The sequence below is a fragment of the Salvelinus namaycush genome, chromosome 1, assembly GCF_016432855.1.
Source record: "Salvelinus namaycush isolate Seneca chromosome 1, SaNama_1.0, whole genome shotgun sequence".
In the NCBI taxonomy this organism is placed as follows: domain Eukaryota; kingdom Metazoa; phylum Chordata; class Actinopteri; order Salmoniformes; family Salmonidae; genus Salvelinus; species Salvelinus namaycush.
The window spans coordinates 19,344,836-19,360,818 of NC_052307.1; the positions used below are offsets into that span (position 1 = coordinate 19,344,836).

The window sequence follows — 15,983 nt, forward strand, 5'->3', positions numbered from 1 at the left end:
TAACAACCCCGACACAGCAGACAGGTAACAACCCCTACACAGCAGACAGGTAACAACCCCTACACAGCAGACAGGTAACAACCCCTACACAGCAGACAGTTAACAACCCCGACACAGCAGACAGGTAACAACCCGACACAGCAGACAGGTAACAACCCCTACACAGCAGACAGTTAACAACCCCGACACAGCAGACAGGTAACAACCCGACACAGCAGACAGGTAACAACCACTACACAGCAGACAGGTAACAACCACTACACAGCAGACAGGTAACAACCACTACACAGCAGACAGATAACAACCCCTACACAGCAGACAGGTAACAACCCCTACACAGCAGACAGTTAACAACCACTACACAGCAGACAGGTAACAACCACTACACAGCAGACAGGTAACAACCCCTACACAGTAGACAGGTAACAACCACTACACAGCAGACAGGTAACAACCACTACACAGCAGACAGATAACAACCCCTACACAGCAGACAGGTAACAACCCCTACACAGCAGACTGTTAACAACCACTACACAGCAGACAGGTAACAACCACTACACAGCAGACAGTTAACAACCCCTACACAGCAGACAGGTAACAACCCCTACACAGTAGACAGGTAACAACCACTACACAGCAGACAGGTAACAACCCATACACAGCAGACAGGTAACAACCACTACACAGCAGACAGGTAACAACCACTACACAGCAGACAGATAACAACCCCTACACAGCAGACAGGTAACAACCCCTACACAGCAGACAGGTAACAACCCCTACACAGCAGACAGGTAACAACCCCTACACAGCATTGTGAAGGAGCACACCCTGTAACATGTTTGTTAAGATTCACTCCATGTCTCTTTGCGTGTCTAGGTGGCAACCCCTGTGAGCATGGAGGGAAGTGCCTGAACACCATGGGTTCGTTCCAGTGTAAGTGTCAGCCCGGCTTCTCTGGAGCTCGCTGTGAACACGACGTCAACGAGTGCCTCTCCAACCCCTGCCAGAACGAAGCCACCTGCCTCGACCAGATAGGAGGTTTCCACTGCATCTGTATGCCAGGTAAAGACACTGTTTTAATCAAAGGATGGCTGCAATCTAAACCCATATCTTTGAAGTCAGGCACTGTCAATGTTACTGTACAAACCTCATAGTTAACTAACTGGTCCTGTGTCTTGTTTCCCTTGCTAATTGGCTGCAGGCTACGAGGGACTGTTCTGCCAGATCAATACTGACGAGTGCGCCTACGACCCCTGCCTGAACAATGGGAAATGTATCGACAAGATCAACACCTTCCACTGCCAGTGCCCCACAGGTGAGCCCCGGGACGCTGCGGCAGTCTGAGGGGGTCGATCACCCCCCTGGACTGGATGGGTGCGGGAGGTATACTCTAATCCCTGCCCTCAGGCAGGCTTTAGCAGGCCAGCGCTCGACGAGGAGGAAAATCCATAAGGAAGGGCTTGACAAAGTTTTCACTTAGAACAAGTTTTTACTCTGATGAGTGTGCACTTAAACTTGGTTTGGATGTAGCTAGCCACAATAACGTTATTTGAGAGAGAATTAAGGAGATAACGTCTAACTAAGAGTAGCAGCTGAAATAGGTTTGTGTTTTCATGTATTACATTTCTGTGTAGTTGTAGAAGCTGTTGTGGTGAGGTTTGGGTTTTGTGTGTAGTGATGTGTTGCATGTAGAATCTAGATGATTTGAAGAGGTATTTCTACAGGGATTCCATTAGGGTTGGACTACAGTATGTGACGAGAGGCATTGAGGGTTCTGTTAGCAGAGGAGTGCTCTGATAGAAGAACGGGAGGCGGACCGACACTCAACAAGGTTTCTCAGCCTATAAAATGTGTTTTTGTTTTGATTCTTTCAGCAGGGCTATTGAGGTGGAAGTAATTCTGATGGAAAATAGTGCAGTTCTCAGTTGGTTCTGATCAAAAATAGCTCAGAGAGAAAGGCAGGAGGCTCCGTGTGTTGAAAGTGCAGTTAACAGTAGAGCGGTACAGCAGAGAACACAAGAGTTTAGCTGCTGAAAAGCCCCCATATCTATGGGATGGGGATGGGGTAAGGGGGTAGGAGAGAGGCCTGAATGAAACAGTAGTGAAAGTGGGAGGGGGTGTTGGGGTACGGGAGGGGACTGAGACGCACAGACGGTTATGCTCTAGAGGGGTTATGGGGTAGAGGCGGGGGATTTTGGGGTCCCCATTGCCTGCTTGTGATGTAAATGTGTTCCTGTGTAAGCCCAGGCCGGGGTAGGGTCCTCTCTCCTTTCATTTCTGTACACATCATCTCCATGGAAACCCCACTCGTCCCTTTTGAAATGTGTGATTCCAGAAGCCCGGGCTAAATCCCCTCTTTGGCTCTGGGAGGTGTGTGTGAGGTAACTTTAGCGTTAGCATGGATGGACAGTGAAAATTGAAAGGACCCTGTGTTGTGAATGGAGCAGAGCTAACAGATAGCCATGTAGCCACTTCCTATTTGGATTAGTGACAACTGGTTTCTGGCTGGCTGTTTGGCTTAGACCACCTGTGTGTTCTTTATCAGATAGAATCCTTCTTTTTACCACTTAGAATTCAAATGTGTGACTACTGAACACTGTCCGTTCCTGCGACAGAAGGTGGAAGAAGAAATAAAAACAGAGATCAGAATGACTAGAGAAAATAAGGGAGCCTGCTGGTTGATTTTCAATGATGAGGGATTTGAATAGCTGAGTTCAGAGGTCAAGCTAGCCCTGTTGGGAGAAGCAGGCGGGGAAAGGGGCGAGACCAGGACGTGAGAATGCACATTGTGATGGAAAAGTTTTGGGGGACAAAAGAGGCAACTGGCTCGGCTTTGCATTACATTGAGCAGACAGTCCCCCCTTTGTCTTTCACCCCTGGTCATGAGGCCTTGGAAGCCACCCCCCCCCCCCTTTTTGGGAGCAGTGGTGAAAAGGAGTAGAAGGAAATAACACAGTAAGCTGTAGTACGGCAGGCCTTTTGATTCATATGCAGCCATCTCTGTCATTGAGGGCTCTCATCATAATGTATGTAGGCTTCCAGGGATAGAGTGGGCATAGTTTGGGCTTGGTAAGATCACTCTAATGAACCACTCACTCACTCCCTACATCTTCTTGTTTTTCCAGGCTTTGCTGGGAACCTTTGCCAGATAGATATTGATGAGTGCTCCAGCACGCCTTGCAAGAATGGCGCCAAGTGCACGGATGGCCCCAATAAGTACACCTGTGAATGCACTGAAGGTATAAAAACAGAAAGTTGTTATATTTGGTAACACACGTTTATTTTCCCTCGACTCCAATCCCGTTCAATATATTGAACAGATGTGAGTGGAGCAATGGTGCAAATTAAAAACACTCACAAAAGCTCTGATGAAGGCCTTGGGGCTGATATGTAAGCTTAATAAAGAGCAGTGATACTAGCAGGAGCAGTGTGCGGGTTTCGTCTTTTTACTCATAAAAACAACAATAAAACAACAAACATAGATTTCAAAAGAAACTAAAAATGATTGAATGTTTTCTGGCTCCTGAATAGAATGGAGAGAAATTAGACTAAAGTGACCAACTCCATGTCTTTCTACCAGGTTACACGGGGCAACACTGTGAGACTGACATCAATGAGTGTTTCTCGGACCCCTGTCACTATGGTACTTGTAAGGATGGCCTGGCCTCCTTCACCTGCTACTGCCGCCTTGGTTACACGGGCCGGCTGTGTGAGACCAACATTAACGAGTGTCTGAGTCAGCCCTGTCGGAACGGAGGCATCTGCCAGGACCGCGAGAACTCCTACATCTGCACCTGCCCCATGGGCACCGCAGGTCAGACGCACGCATGCATGCACACACACACACACACACACACACACACACACACACACACACACACACACACACACACACACACACACACACACACACACACACACACACACACACACACACACACACACACTAAAAGACTTCTCTAAGCTCGAAACTGTCCTCGACACCCAGATTTACTTTAATCTGTGAAAATGTTACTATAGAAACTTTGATGATAATTTCTTTGCTTCTAGGTATAAACTGTGAAGTCAACCTGGACGACTGCAAGAGCAAGCCATGTGACTACGGGACATGCCTCGACAAGATCAATGGCTACGAGTGTGCCTGTGAGCCCGGCTACAGCGGTAAGTAGATACTGTAGGGGACCAGTTTGTCTGACTGTGGCTACCCAGGTTGAGATTTGAAGGGGGTACTCCTACCTCTCCTATTCAGACCTCTCAGGTGAAGGCAGGACAAACAAGAGCATAGAGGGTAGGGTGGAGGGGTGGAAGAGGGAGAGAGATGACAGATGGTAAGCGAATGCACTCCTTTTGAGGCCTTCTGTGGCAGTGTCACTTTCCAGACCCCCCCCCCCCCCCCCCCCCCCCAACCTGTTGCCTAGACACAAGCTGGCCTCTCTCACCAGGCTCTGAAAGGACCAACACTCACCGGGGATTTCACTGGAGGAAAGATCCCCAGAAAGATTCCTGAAAGTTGATATTTTAAAAGGGGGGAAGCTGGTCCATGCTTTAGGGCTAAATGGCCTCTCTTCATGTTATGCGTGGCACCCACTGAATGGCGGCGGCATTTCAAGTGGCCAACAAAACCGGACTTAAAAAGCCCATGTTTGTCTAGGTGGATAAATTTACTGTGGGGATATAGAGCCCATTGTATGGTCCATTGTCTGGTGTAGCACGGGTTGGGCTTTGTGTTTTACTTCTAAATGATATCTTCATGGATTTTGACCAACTCCAAAGATTACGACATGATATTATGTTCAAAGTTTCATAACTTCTAACCATAAAGTGTTATTAATTTGTACAGGTAACTGACAAAATAATGGAAACTCTTGAGTAAATGAGGGATACAAAGTATATTAAAAGCTTGTGCTTCCACACAGGTGTGGTTCCTGAGAAGGGTTGCAAAGGGTCAGAAACTTTCCGGGAAGTTTCCAGGAATTTTCCATGGGAAGTTAAGCCCGGGAATTTGGGGAATTTTGCTTAAAATAATCAAAAAGTTAGCTTATAACAGTGAATCTTTTTTGCGGGATACACATAAGGCAATTCTAGGTCTTGTGGCATATTTTGGTTACACTATCCCCAATTCAATGGAATTGCAAACCTCTGCATGCACAGTGCATTTTTCCATCACATGCACAGTGCATTCTTCCATCACATGTACAGCTGATTCTCAAGATCTTGCACACTAATGAGATGCTATTGAGCCCACACTACTACACTGTCTGAGCCAAGGAATACATGCTTTCTGGTAAGTTTTGATTACAATACTGGGTGGGGTGAATATATTTTATGACATACATGAATTTTTGTAAACTAGTAAATAGCAGCCTACAGCAAAGTGTGTTTAAATAATTTCTAACTTAACTGCTAGTTAGTTTTTGCTACCATGTGGATTTTAGCTTGCTTGAGTGTTAATTCACCTGTTTCCAAACATGTTTCATTTTAAAACATTTATCTTACAAAGGAGTTGTTTAATCTAACTGCTTAACTATTTATCTGTACATGGAATTGTATTTTTTGTAACTTTTTTCCCCTAATCTTTACAGGAAAATGCCACGGGCACTATCTGATGTGTGGAGACATTTTACTGCAGCTAATGTAGAAGGAAAAGCGGTGTACATTTGCAAATACAGTGCCAAATCATATGTGAAGAATGCAACAAAGATGCAGAATCATCTGGCCAAGTGCATAAAGTTCCCTCACCGCTCACAACAAGCAACCTCTGACAAAAGTCCCTCTACTTCTATTCGATGTGAAAATGATGAATCAGACACCTTATCGATAGCAACAGTTCATGGTCCTCCTGGAATCAGAAGTTTTTTGACTCAATGGAGGAACATAGTCAGAGAAATGTAGATGAATGTCTTGCTCGAGCTGTGTATGCAACTGGTTCACCTCTGATGCTCACAGGCAATGTGTATTGGAAGAGATTTCTGAATGTTCTATGCCCAGCATACACCCTCCAACCAGACATGCTTTATCTACTAATTTGCTGGATGCAGAGTTCAACAGAGTTCAAGTGAAGGTCAAGCAAATCATAGAGAAAGCAGACTGTATTGCAATCATCTCTGATGGGTGGTCGAATGTTCGTGGGCAAGGAATAATTAACTACATCATCTCCACCCCTCAACCAGTATTCTACAAGAGCACAGACACAAGGGACAACAGACACACCGGTCTCTACATTGCAGATGAGCTGAAGGCAGTCATCAATGACCTTGGACCACAGAAGGTATTTGCACTGGTACAGACAATGCTGCGAACATGAATGCTGCTTGGTCAAAAGTGGAGGAGTCCTACCCTCACATCACACCCATTGGCTATGCTGCTCATGCATTGAATTTCCTCCTCAAGGACATCATGGCACTGAAAAAGATGGGTACACTCTTACAAGAGAGCCAAGGAAATGGTTTGTGAAGGGTCATCAAGTTACAGCAGCAATCTACCTCACCAAGCAAGTGAGAAGAATAAGAGCACCACATTGAAGCTGCCCAGCAACACCCATTGGGGTGGTGTCGTCATCATGTTTGACAGTCTCCTGGAGGGGAAGGAGTCTCTCCAAGAAATGGCCATATCACAGTCTGCCGATATGGAGAGCTCCATCAAGAGGATGCTCCTGGATAATGTATTTTGGGAGAGAGTGGTAAGCAACCTGAAACTCCTGAAACCTATAGCACTAGCCATTGCACGGATTGATGGAGACAATGCCATCCTGTCTGTGTTCAGGCTCTGCTTGCGAGAGAAGAAATCCATACTGCCCTGCCCACTTCACTGTTGCTCCAAGCAGAGGAAACTGCAGTTCTGAAATACATCAACAAGCTTGAAGACTTCTGCCTGAAGCCCATACACGCCGCAGCGTACATGTTGGACCCCAAGTATGCTGGCAAGAGCATCCTGTCTGGTGCAGAGATCAACAAGGCCTATGGTGTCATCACTACCGTGTCTCGCCACCTTGGCCTGGATGAGGGAAAGGTTCTTGGCTGTCTGGTAAAGTACACTTCCAAGCAAGGGCTTTGGGATGGAGATGCAATATGGCAGTCGTGCCAACATATCTCATCAGCCACCAGGTGGAAGGGACTTTGTGGATCTGAGGCTCTTTCCCCTGTTGCCTCCATCATCCTCCAAATCCCACCAACATCAGCCGCCCCAGAGTGCAACTTGTCCTTGTTTGGGAACACACACACCAAAGCACACAACAGGCTGACCAATACAAGGGTTGAAAAATTGGTTGCATCCGGGCAAATTTGAGGCTTTTTTAGTCTGACAAAGAGCCATCCTCAAGAAGGTTGGAAAGTGACAGTGAAGATGAAGCCTCAGAGTGTGATGTTCAAGAGGTGGACATTGAGGATGTCCAGGGAGAAGCCATGGAAGCCTGAGAGGAAGACAACCAAAGCTTTAGTTTCTAGACTATCATTTTACAGATGTATGTTTAAAACGTTTTTGGGAGATGCGATGGATCATTGGGGATCATTCAATATTCCCTTTCTTTTGTTGTTCATTGAAGTCATCCCATGTGAAGAGTCAACTCATTTAATTTAAGTTCAATTCGTAACTAAATTGTTTTTAAAAAATTCTATTGGAAGGATTTAATCATTTGCAATTATGTCTACTTATGATAAGGTAAAATGTTTATGTTTCTGTCTCCATATAATATGGTAAATATATCCAATTCAAAAAACATCTACATTTAAATGGTATTAATATTAATTTGCATGTATTTCCGTTAATTCCCATATATTCCCGTTAATTCTCATGGAAAGTTTCCACCTCTGAATATTCCCCAAAATGTGCAACCCTATTCGTGAGTTAATTAAGCAGTTAACATCCCATCATGCTTAGGGTCATGTATGAAAATCCTGGGCAGGCTACCATGGCTTTTACCCCATAGGATGACAATGCCCCTGTCTACAGGGCACGAGAGGTCACTGAATGATTTTATGAGTATGAAAACGATGTAATGCATATGGTGTCTCAGTCACCAGATCTTAACCCAATTGAACACTTATGGGAGATTCTGGAGCGACCTAAGACAGCGTTTCCATCACCATCAACAAAACACCAAATTATGGAATTTATGGTGGAAGAATGGTGTCGCATCCCCCCTATAGAGTTCCAGACTTGTAGAATCTATGCCAAGGTGCATTGAAGCTGTTCTGGCTCGTGGTGACCCAATGACCCATTAAGACACTTTATGTTGTTTCTTCCTTTACCTTGGCAGTTACCTGTATCATTTTCTAACACCAATTGAATCAGTTTGTAAACTGTAAATGTTCCTTGTGCTATAAAGTTGAGACACTACTGTATGAGAGGTCAGAGAAGTAAACATCTTCATGGGTTCTGGTTCACAGGGACCATGTGCAACATCAACCTTGACGAATGTGCCCTCAACCCATGTCACAACGGTGGCACCTGTGTCGATGGCATCAACAGCTTCACCTGTCTGTGTCCAGAGGGTTACCATGACACCACCTGCTTCTCCCAGGTCAATGAGTGCCTTAGCAACCCGTGTATCCATGGCCACTGTCAGGACAAAGTCAATGGGTGAGTCTGTTTTTCTCATCTGTTTCAATGCCAAGGAAATCACTAAGTTGTGTTTTGTGTACATCTAGACATCTTCCTTACATATATGGTATGAATATATCTACAGTAAATCCCTAAGTATTCATAAAAGGTGTGGATTTGAGGACTCAAAGTGGAATTTAGTGTCTGTTACTCTGATATTGAGCTTTCCCACCTTTTCCTTAGTTACAACTGTCTGTGTGACAATGGCTGGAGTGGCAAGAACTGTGACATCAACAACAACGAGTGTGAGTCCAACCCCTGCATGAACGGAGGCACCTGCAAGGATATGACGAGCGGATATGTCTGTTCCTGCAGAATCGGCTTCACTGGTGAGTAAGTGTGTGTGTGTGTACGTGTGTATGGTCCTCGAGATTGCACTCCCACCATCAATACATTTTATATTGTTTTGATCTATTTGACCCTGACTCTTAACTCAAACTCATGTGCTTGATAACTTCTTGACCTTTTGATCCCAGGTCCAAGCTGTCAGACCAACATTAACGAATGTGCCTCCAATCCCTGCCTGAACCAAGGGACCTGCATCGATGATGTCTCTGCGTACAAGTGCAACTGCCTACTGCCATATACCGGTATGAACATATTTGGCTATTGTGAAATATATGTCTGATGGTCTATCTAAGCGTAATGTTTTGGTATTTCCTTGCTGTGGTGCTCAAAGTTCTAGCTTCTCTAAGGTATTGGACGTTCAGGAAAAACATGCTCCGGAAGACCAAGCTGTCAATGAATGTCCAGCAGCAAGACTTCCTCTTGGCTAAAACTCCAGCGTCTGTGTTGACGTTGTGTCCCTGATAACAGTACAGGGAAATATTTGTAAGAAGTCCTCACATCCATTTCTCCCTCGTATTATTTGATAAAACAGATAATGATGGACTGACTGCCTTTGGGCAACCTTTTTATTTATTCCCTGAGTCTTCTTTTTGGAAAATTCCACCCTGCGTCGAGAGCTGGAATAATAGTGGCTCTGGTTGTGTGACGGAGGGGTGGGAACTGAACGGCCCAGCTGCTTGACACATTTCCTGTTTGCAGACTTCCTGTCTCACAGAACAGCAAATGCCTTGACAATAGCAGGAAACTCCAGCCTGCTTCCTGTCCGTGCTGGGTGTCGTGGAAACAGACAGATAGGGAAATGTCTCCGTAGGCCCAAACAGCTCTGCTCTCTAACACTCACAGACCTTTTCACTGTGGGCAAGAAGCCTCCTGAATGAAGTGTGTGTTTAAATGTCCAATAAAAGCATTATCTATGGGCGATCTATCCAGTGTCCAGACACCCACTACTTCCAGTTATGATACTCTGGTTCCGAAAACAATAATATTAGACACGATAATAATATAAGAACAATAATATTGAACACTGTTCATGTCCATTATCTAAAAATGTGTGTGGTGTGTGTGTGTGTGATAGGTGAGAACTGTGAGACCCTGCTAGCACCCTGCAAACCCAAGCCCTGCAAGAACGGAGGTGAGTGTCAGGAGACTGAAGACTACGAGAGCTTCTCCTGTGTGTGTCCAGAGGGCTGGCAAGGTGAGCGAGCAACATCTTTACAGTAGATTATATGTAATTCCTATGCATGTACAGTGCCTTCAGAAAGTTTCCCCAGCCCTTTACCCTTTCCACATTTTGTTGTGTTACAGCCTGAATAAAACATTTATTAAATTGAGATTGTGTCACTGATCTACACACAATACCCCATAATGTCAAAGTGGAATTTTGTTTGTAGAAAATCTTTGTAATTACATTTTTTTTTTTTTTTGCTGAAATGTCTTGAGTCAATAAGTGTTCAATACTAGTGGTTAACAGGATTTTTTAATGACTACCCCATCTCTGTACCTCACACAACATACAAAATCTGTAAGGTCCTTCAATCGAGTAGTGAATTTCGAGCACAGATTCTACCACAAAGACCAGAGAGGTTTTTCAAAAGGAAACTGCTCAGGGATGGTGACTTTAAAACACCAATGGTGACTTTAACACTTACAGAGTTTAATGGCTGTGATAAGAGAAACCTGTGGATGGATCAACAACATTGTAGTTACTCCACATCACTAACCTAAATGACAAAGTGAAAAGAAGGAAGCTTGTACAGAATAAAAATATTCCAAAACATGCATCCTGTTTGCAGTAAGGCACTAAAGTAAAACTGCAAAAAATATGGCAAAGAAATTAATGTTATGTCCTGAACACAAAGCTTTATGTTTGGGTGCAAATCCAACACAACACATCACTGAGTACCATTCTTCATATGTTCAAACATGGTGGTGGCTGCATCATGTTATGGGAATGCTTTTCATCGGCAAGGACTAGGGAGTTTTTTAGGATTAAAAAAAAACGGAATACAGCTATAAGCACAGGCAAAATCCTAGAGGAAAACCTGGTTCAGTCTGCTTTCCAACAGACACTGGGAGACCAATTCACATTTCAGCAGGACAATAACCTCAAACACAAGGCCAAATATACACTGGAGTTGCTTACCAAGACGACATTGAATGTTCCTGAGTGGCCTAGTCACAGTTTTGACTTAAATCTGCTATGTCAAGAAATGAAATGGCTGTCTAGCAATGATCAACAACCAACTTGACAGAGCTTGAAGAATTTAAAAAAGAATAATGGGCAAATACTGTACAATCCCAAAAAGATTCAGAGCTGTAATCGCCGCCAAAGGTGCTTCTACAAAGTGTTGACTAAGGGGTGTGAATACTTATGTAGATTAGATATTTCAATATTTCATTTTTTATAAATTTGCAACAATAAAAAAACAAACATGTTTTCACTTTGTCATTACGGGGTATTGTGTGTAGATGGGTGAAAGAAAATCGATTTAATCAATTTTGAATTCCGTCTGTAACACAACAAAATGCAATAAGTCAAAGGGTATGAATACATTCTGAAGGCAGTATATGTACGTTATCTGTATTAGGTTATCTGTATGTTATCAAATTAAAATTATGAAAATGGGCAAATGATCTCAGTGCTGTGTAGTAAACCTCTCCACTCTCTCCTTTCCTCTACCCTCTCTAGGACAGACCTGTGAAGTGGACATTAACGAGTGTGTGAAGAACCCCTGTCTCAATGGGGCCACCTGTGAGAACACCAAAGGCAACTACCACTGTAGCTGCAAGGCCGGCTATGCTGGCCGCAACTGTGAGACCAACATTGACGACTGTAAGCCCAGTAAGTCTCCTATCATCTTTATGACTTCATCATAAAAACAGGTTAATATGAGACAGTGGCCATGTCTCAATACTCTAAAGTGGCCCCCTGTCTCTTTTATTTCATGACTGAGAGGTGAAAGGCCACCACGTCTCTATAAATCCCGTCATGTTCTTTCATGTCAGTAAAACATAAGGAAAGGAAGCTAGTCAAGACTATTGAGTTGTAGCCAGTCTGCTAAGTTATAAGCTAACCTCTCTCCCCGCTCTCTTCCCCCATAGACCCCTGCAGCAATGGAGGTTTCTGTCGGGACGAGGTGGACAACTTTGCGTGCACCTGCCTGCCTGGTTTCCGTGGCACTAAGTGTGAGGAGGACATCAACGAGTGTGACAGTAACCCATGTAAGAATGGAGCCAACTGTACCGACTGTGTCAACAGCTACACCTGCACCTGTCCACCTGGCTTCAGTGGGATACACTGTGAGAACAACACACCTGACTGCACTGAGAGGTAAAGGGAGCTTGAATTCCTATTTAGTTTGGATTTCTCTACCTCACATGGCCTGTTGCATCTCTGTCACAAACCACGAATGCATCTCCAAACTACTTTCTCTTGTCCACTTCTGCCCCCTGTGGCAGAAAGTTGAATGACTCAAATATCCCATTATAGCCCAGGATATTCACTCTCAATTCATTTTACTAATTGGACTTACCATGTTTTAAAGTGAATTGAATTTGGTTTTTGAATGACACGTCTGGTATTGCTTTGTGGATGTTTTGTTTAACAGCTCTTGTTTCAACGGTGGGACGTGTGTGGACGGCATCAATACCTACACCTGCCTGTGCCCACCTGGCTTCACTGGCAGCTACTGCCAACACGACATCAACGAGTGTGACTCCAGGCCCTGCCTGAACGGAGGCACCTGCCAGGACAGCTATGGCACCTACAAGTGCATCTGTCTCCAGGGCTACACTGGACTCAACTGCCAGGTACAGTATAGGCCCAGTCACGCTGACTTTACAGTAGACTAGCTGTAGGCTATATACCAGGTTGTTATTGTCAAGTAAAATGTGCTTTTATGGATCATGTACTTGACTAAATAAAGGTGGTATAAATAACTGTAGCTATAAGCTAGTTACCCACTGGGCACACACTGGTTGAATCAACGTTGTTTCCACGTCATTTCAGATGAACCAACGTGAAATAGACGTTGAATTTACATCTGTGCCCAGTGGGTAATGTTTGTATCTGTGAAACAACAGTGTACATGCTTACTTACAGAAACATTTCCCCCTGTCAGCTAGTGACTAACTGTCTATGGTGTGTGTGTCTCCTCAGAATCTGGTACGCTGGTGTGACTCGTCCCCCTGTCAGAACGGGGGCACCTGTTGGCAGACTGGCACTACTTACAGCTGTGAGTGCCAGACTGGCTGGACAGGGCTCTACTGTGATGTGCCAAGCGTCTCCTGTGAGGTGGCAGCCAAACAGAGAGGTAATACTGGGGGTGTGAAGGAGGGTGTTTGTGTGTCTGTCCTTCTGCATGTATGAGGTGTGTTTGTGTGTGTGTGTGTGTGTGTGTGTTTGTGTTAGCCTCAATCACCACTATGCTATTAATTTCACACCACTAACAAAACACAGACTACATACTGATCTCTCCTCTCTTCCCCTCCCCATCTCTCTGCCCTCCCCATCTCTCTGCCCTCCCCATCTCTCTGCCCTCCCCATCTCTCTGCCCTCCCCATCTCTCTGCCCTCCCCATCTCTCTTCCCCTCCCCATCTCTCTGCCCTCCCCATCTCTCTTCCCCTCCCCATCTCTCTTCCCCTCCCCATCTCTCTTCCCCTCCCCATCTCTCTGCCCTCCCCATCTCTCTGCCCTCCCCATCTCTCTGCCCTCCCCATCTCTCTTCCCCTCCCCATCTCTCTGCCCTCCCCATCTCTCTGCCCTCCCCATCTCTCTTCCCCTCCCCATCTCTCTTCCCCTCCCCATCTCTCTGCCCTCCCCATCTCTCTTCCCCTCCCCATCTCTCTTCCCCTCCCCATCTCTCTGCCCTCCCCATCTCTCTGCCCTCCCCATCTCTCTGCCCTCCCCATCTCTCTGCCCTCCCCATCTCTCTGCCCTCCCCATCTCTCTTCCCCTCCCCATCTCTCTTCCCCTCCCCATCTCTCTGCCCTCCCCATCTCTCTGCCCTCCCCATCTCTCTGCCCTCCCCATCTCTCTTCCCCTCCCCATCTCTCTTCCCCTCCCCATCTCTCTGCCCTCCCCATCTCTCTGCCCTCCCCATCTCTCTGCCCTCCCCATCTCTCTTCCCCTCCCCATCTCTCTGCCCTCCCCACCTCTCTGCCCTCCCCATCTCTCTTCCCCTCCCCATCTCTCTGCCCTCCCCATCTCTCTGCCCTCCCCATCTCTCTTCCCCTCCCCATCTCTCTGCCCTCCCCATCTCTCTGCCCTCCCCATCTCTCTTGCCCTCCCCATCTCTCTTCCCCTCCCCATCTCTCTTCCCCTCCCCATCTCTCTGCCCTCCCCATCTCTCTGCCCCTCCCCATCTCTCTTCCCCTCCCGATCTCTCTTCCCCTCCCCATCTCTCTGCCCTCCCCATCTCTCTGCCCTCCCCATCTCTCTTCCCCTCCCCATCTCTCTTCCCCTCCCCATCTCTCTGCCCTCCCCATCTCTCTGCCCTCCCCATCTCTCTGCCCTCCCCATCTCTCTGCCCTCCCCATCTCTCTGCCCTCCCCATCTCTCTTCCCCTCCCCATCTCTCTGCCCTCCCCACCTCTCTGCCCTCCCCATCTCTCTTCCCCTCCCCATCTCTCTGCCCTCCCCATCTCTCTGCCCTCCCCATCTCTCTTCCCCTCCCCATCTCTCTGCCCTCCCCATCTCTCTGCCCTCCCCATCTCTCTGCCCTCCCCATCTCTCTGCCCTCCCCATCTCTCTGCCCTCCTCATCTCTCTTCCCCTCCCCATCTCTCTGCCCTCCCCATCTCTCTGCCCTCCCCATCTCTCTTCCCCTCCCCATCTCTCTGCCCTCCCCATCTCTCTGCCCTCCCCATCTCTCTGCCCCCCCCATCTCTCTTGCCCTCCCCATCTCTCTTGCCCTCCCCATCTCTCTGCCCTCCCCATCTCTCTGCCCTCCCCATCTCTCTTCCCCTCCCCATCTCTCTGCCCTCCAGGTGTGGAGGTAATTGCTCTGTGTCGTAACTCAGGCCAGTGTCTGGATGCGGGGAACACTCACTACTGCCACTGCCAGGCAGGCTACACAGGCAGCTACTGTGAAGAGCAGGTGGATGAGTGCATCCCCAACCCCTGTCAGAGCGGAGCCACCTGCACTGACTTCCTAGGAGGGTACTCCTGCAAGGTAGGCTGCTCACTAGGAACACAGCACTGTCGCTAATGCACATTACATCCAATTGGTACGAATTGTCCTAATTAAGTTACATCAAATTTAATTTAATCCAATTTTTCACAGGTGCTGGGTGAAATGCATAACAAATGTAGCCTAATGTAGAAATGATACCTAGGCCGAACAGCGATTCATGTGGCCAAAAAAGTGTGTGTTTCCTGGTCTTGGTCTTGCAGAAACATTGTCAGTCAGTCATGCTCACTTTCCATTGAATGATTTAAATCAGAAAATAAATGAGTGTGTGGGTGTTCTTTCTATAAAAAAGAGTCATATCAAACTCTGTATCCAAACTGATGACAAAAGGTTGTTTATTAACAGACTCACAAACTGTTCATTTATGTAGATCTCTGATGAAAGAGAATTTGCTGTCCTGTGCAGAAAACTGGCAAAACAACCAGGTAAACAGAAACAGCCTTGTTTCATGTCACTCATTGATTTATCTTTTCCCTCTCCTCTCCTAGTGTGTGCCGGGATACGTCGGCACCAACTGCTCCAATGAGATCAATGAGTGTTTCTCCCAGCCGTGCCAGAACGGAGGCACCTGCATTGACCTGATCAATACCTACAAATGCTCCTGTCCCAGGGGAACCCAAGGTCAGGGACCCGCCACCCACCTCCACACACTCTTCCACACCACCCCCCTCTTTCTCTCTATCCCTCTTTCTGTGCTCCTCTCCATCCTCCCACTCTCTCTCTATTCCTCTCTCCCCCCGGTCTCCACTGTTCCTCTCCGCCCGCCCTCTCTCTCTCACTCGCTCTCGCTCTCAATCCACCACACTTCATTAATTAGGGCTTAACAGCGTCCAGCACATGT

At 46.6% G+C, this 15,983-nt stretch overlaps 1 protein-coding gene across 1 annotated transcript in view; it reads left to right on the top strand.

Moving 5' to 3' along the window:
* Positions 1–15,983, top strand: part of LOC120058119 (neurogenic locus notch homolog protein 1-like) — a 63,073-nt gene that overhangs the window by 32,034 nt on the left and 15,056 nt on the right. The window contains exons 8-22 of the mRNA XM_039006622.1: positions 883–1,068; positions 1,208–1,321; positions 3,132–3,245; positions 3,587–3,820; positions 4,057–4,167; positions 8,391–8,583; positions 8,788–8,933; positions 9,081–9,194; positions 10,028–10,147; positions 11,642–11,794; positions 12,055–12,283; positions 12,561–12,762; positions 13,112–13,265; positions 14,940–15,124; positions 15,631–15,763. Of these exons, the coding sequence (XP_038862550.1) occupies positions 883–1,068; positions 1,208–1,321; positions 3,132–3,245; positions 3,587–3,820; positions 4,057–4,167; positions 8,391–8,583; positions 8,788–8,933; positions 9,081–9,194; positions 10,028–10,147; positions 11,642–11,794; positions 12,055–12,283; positions 12,561–12,762; positions 13,112–13,265; positions 14,940–15,124; positions 15,631–15,763 (2,388 nt within the window). The remainder of the gene's footprint in view (positions 1–882; positions 1,069–1,207; positions 1,322–3,131; positions 3,246–3,586; positions 3,821–4,056; positions 4,168–8,390; positions 8,584–8,787; positions 8,934–9,080; positions 9,195–10,027; positions 10,148–11,641; positions 11,795–12,054; positions 12,284–12,560; positions 12,763–13,111; positions 13,266–14,939; positions 15,125–15,630; positions 15,764–15,983) is intronic.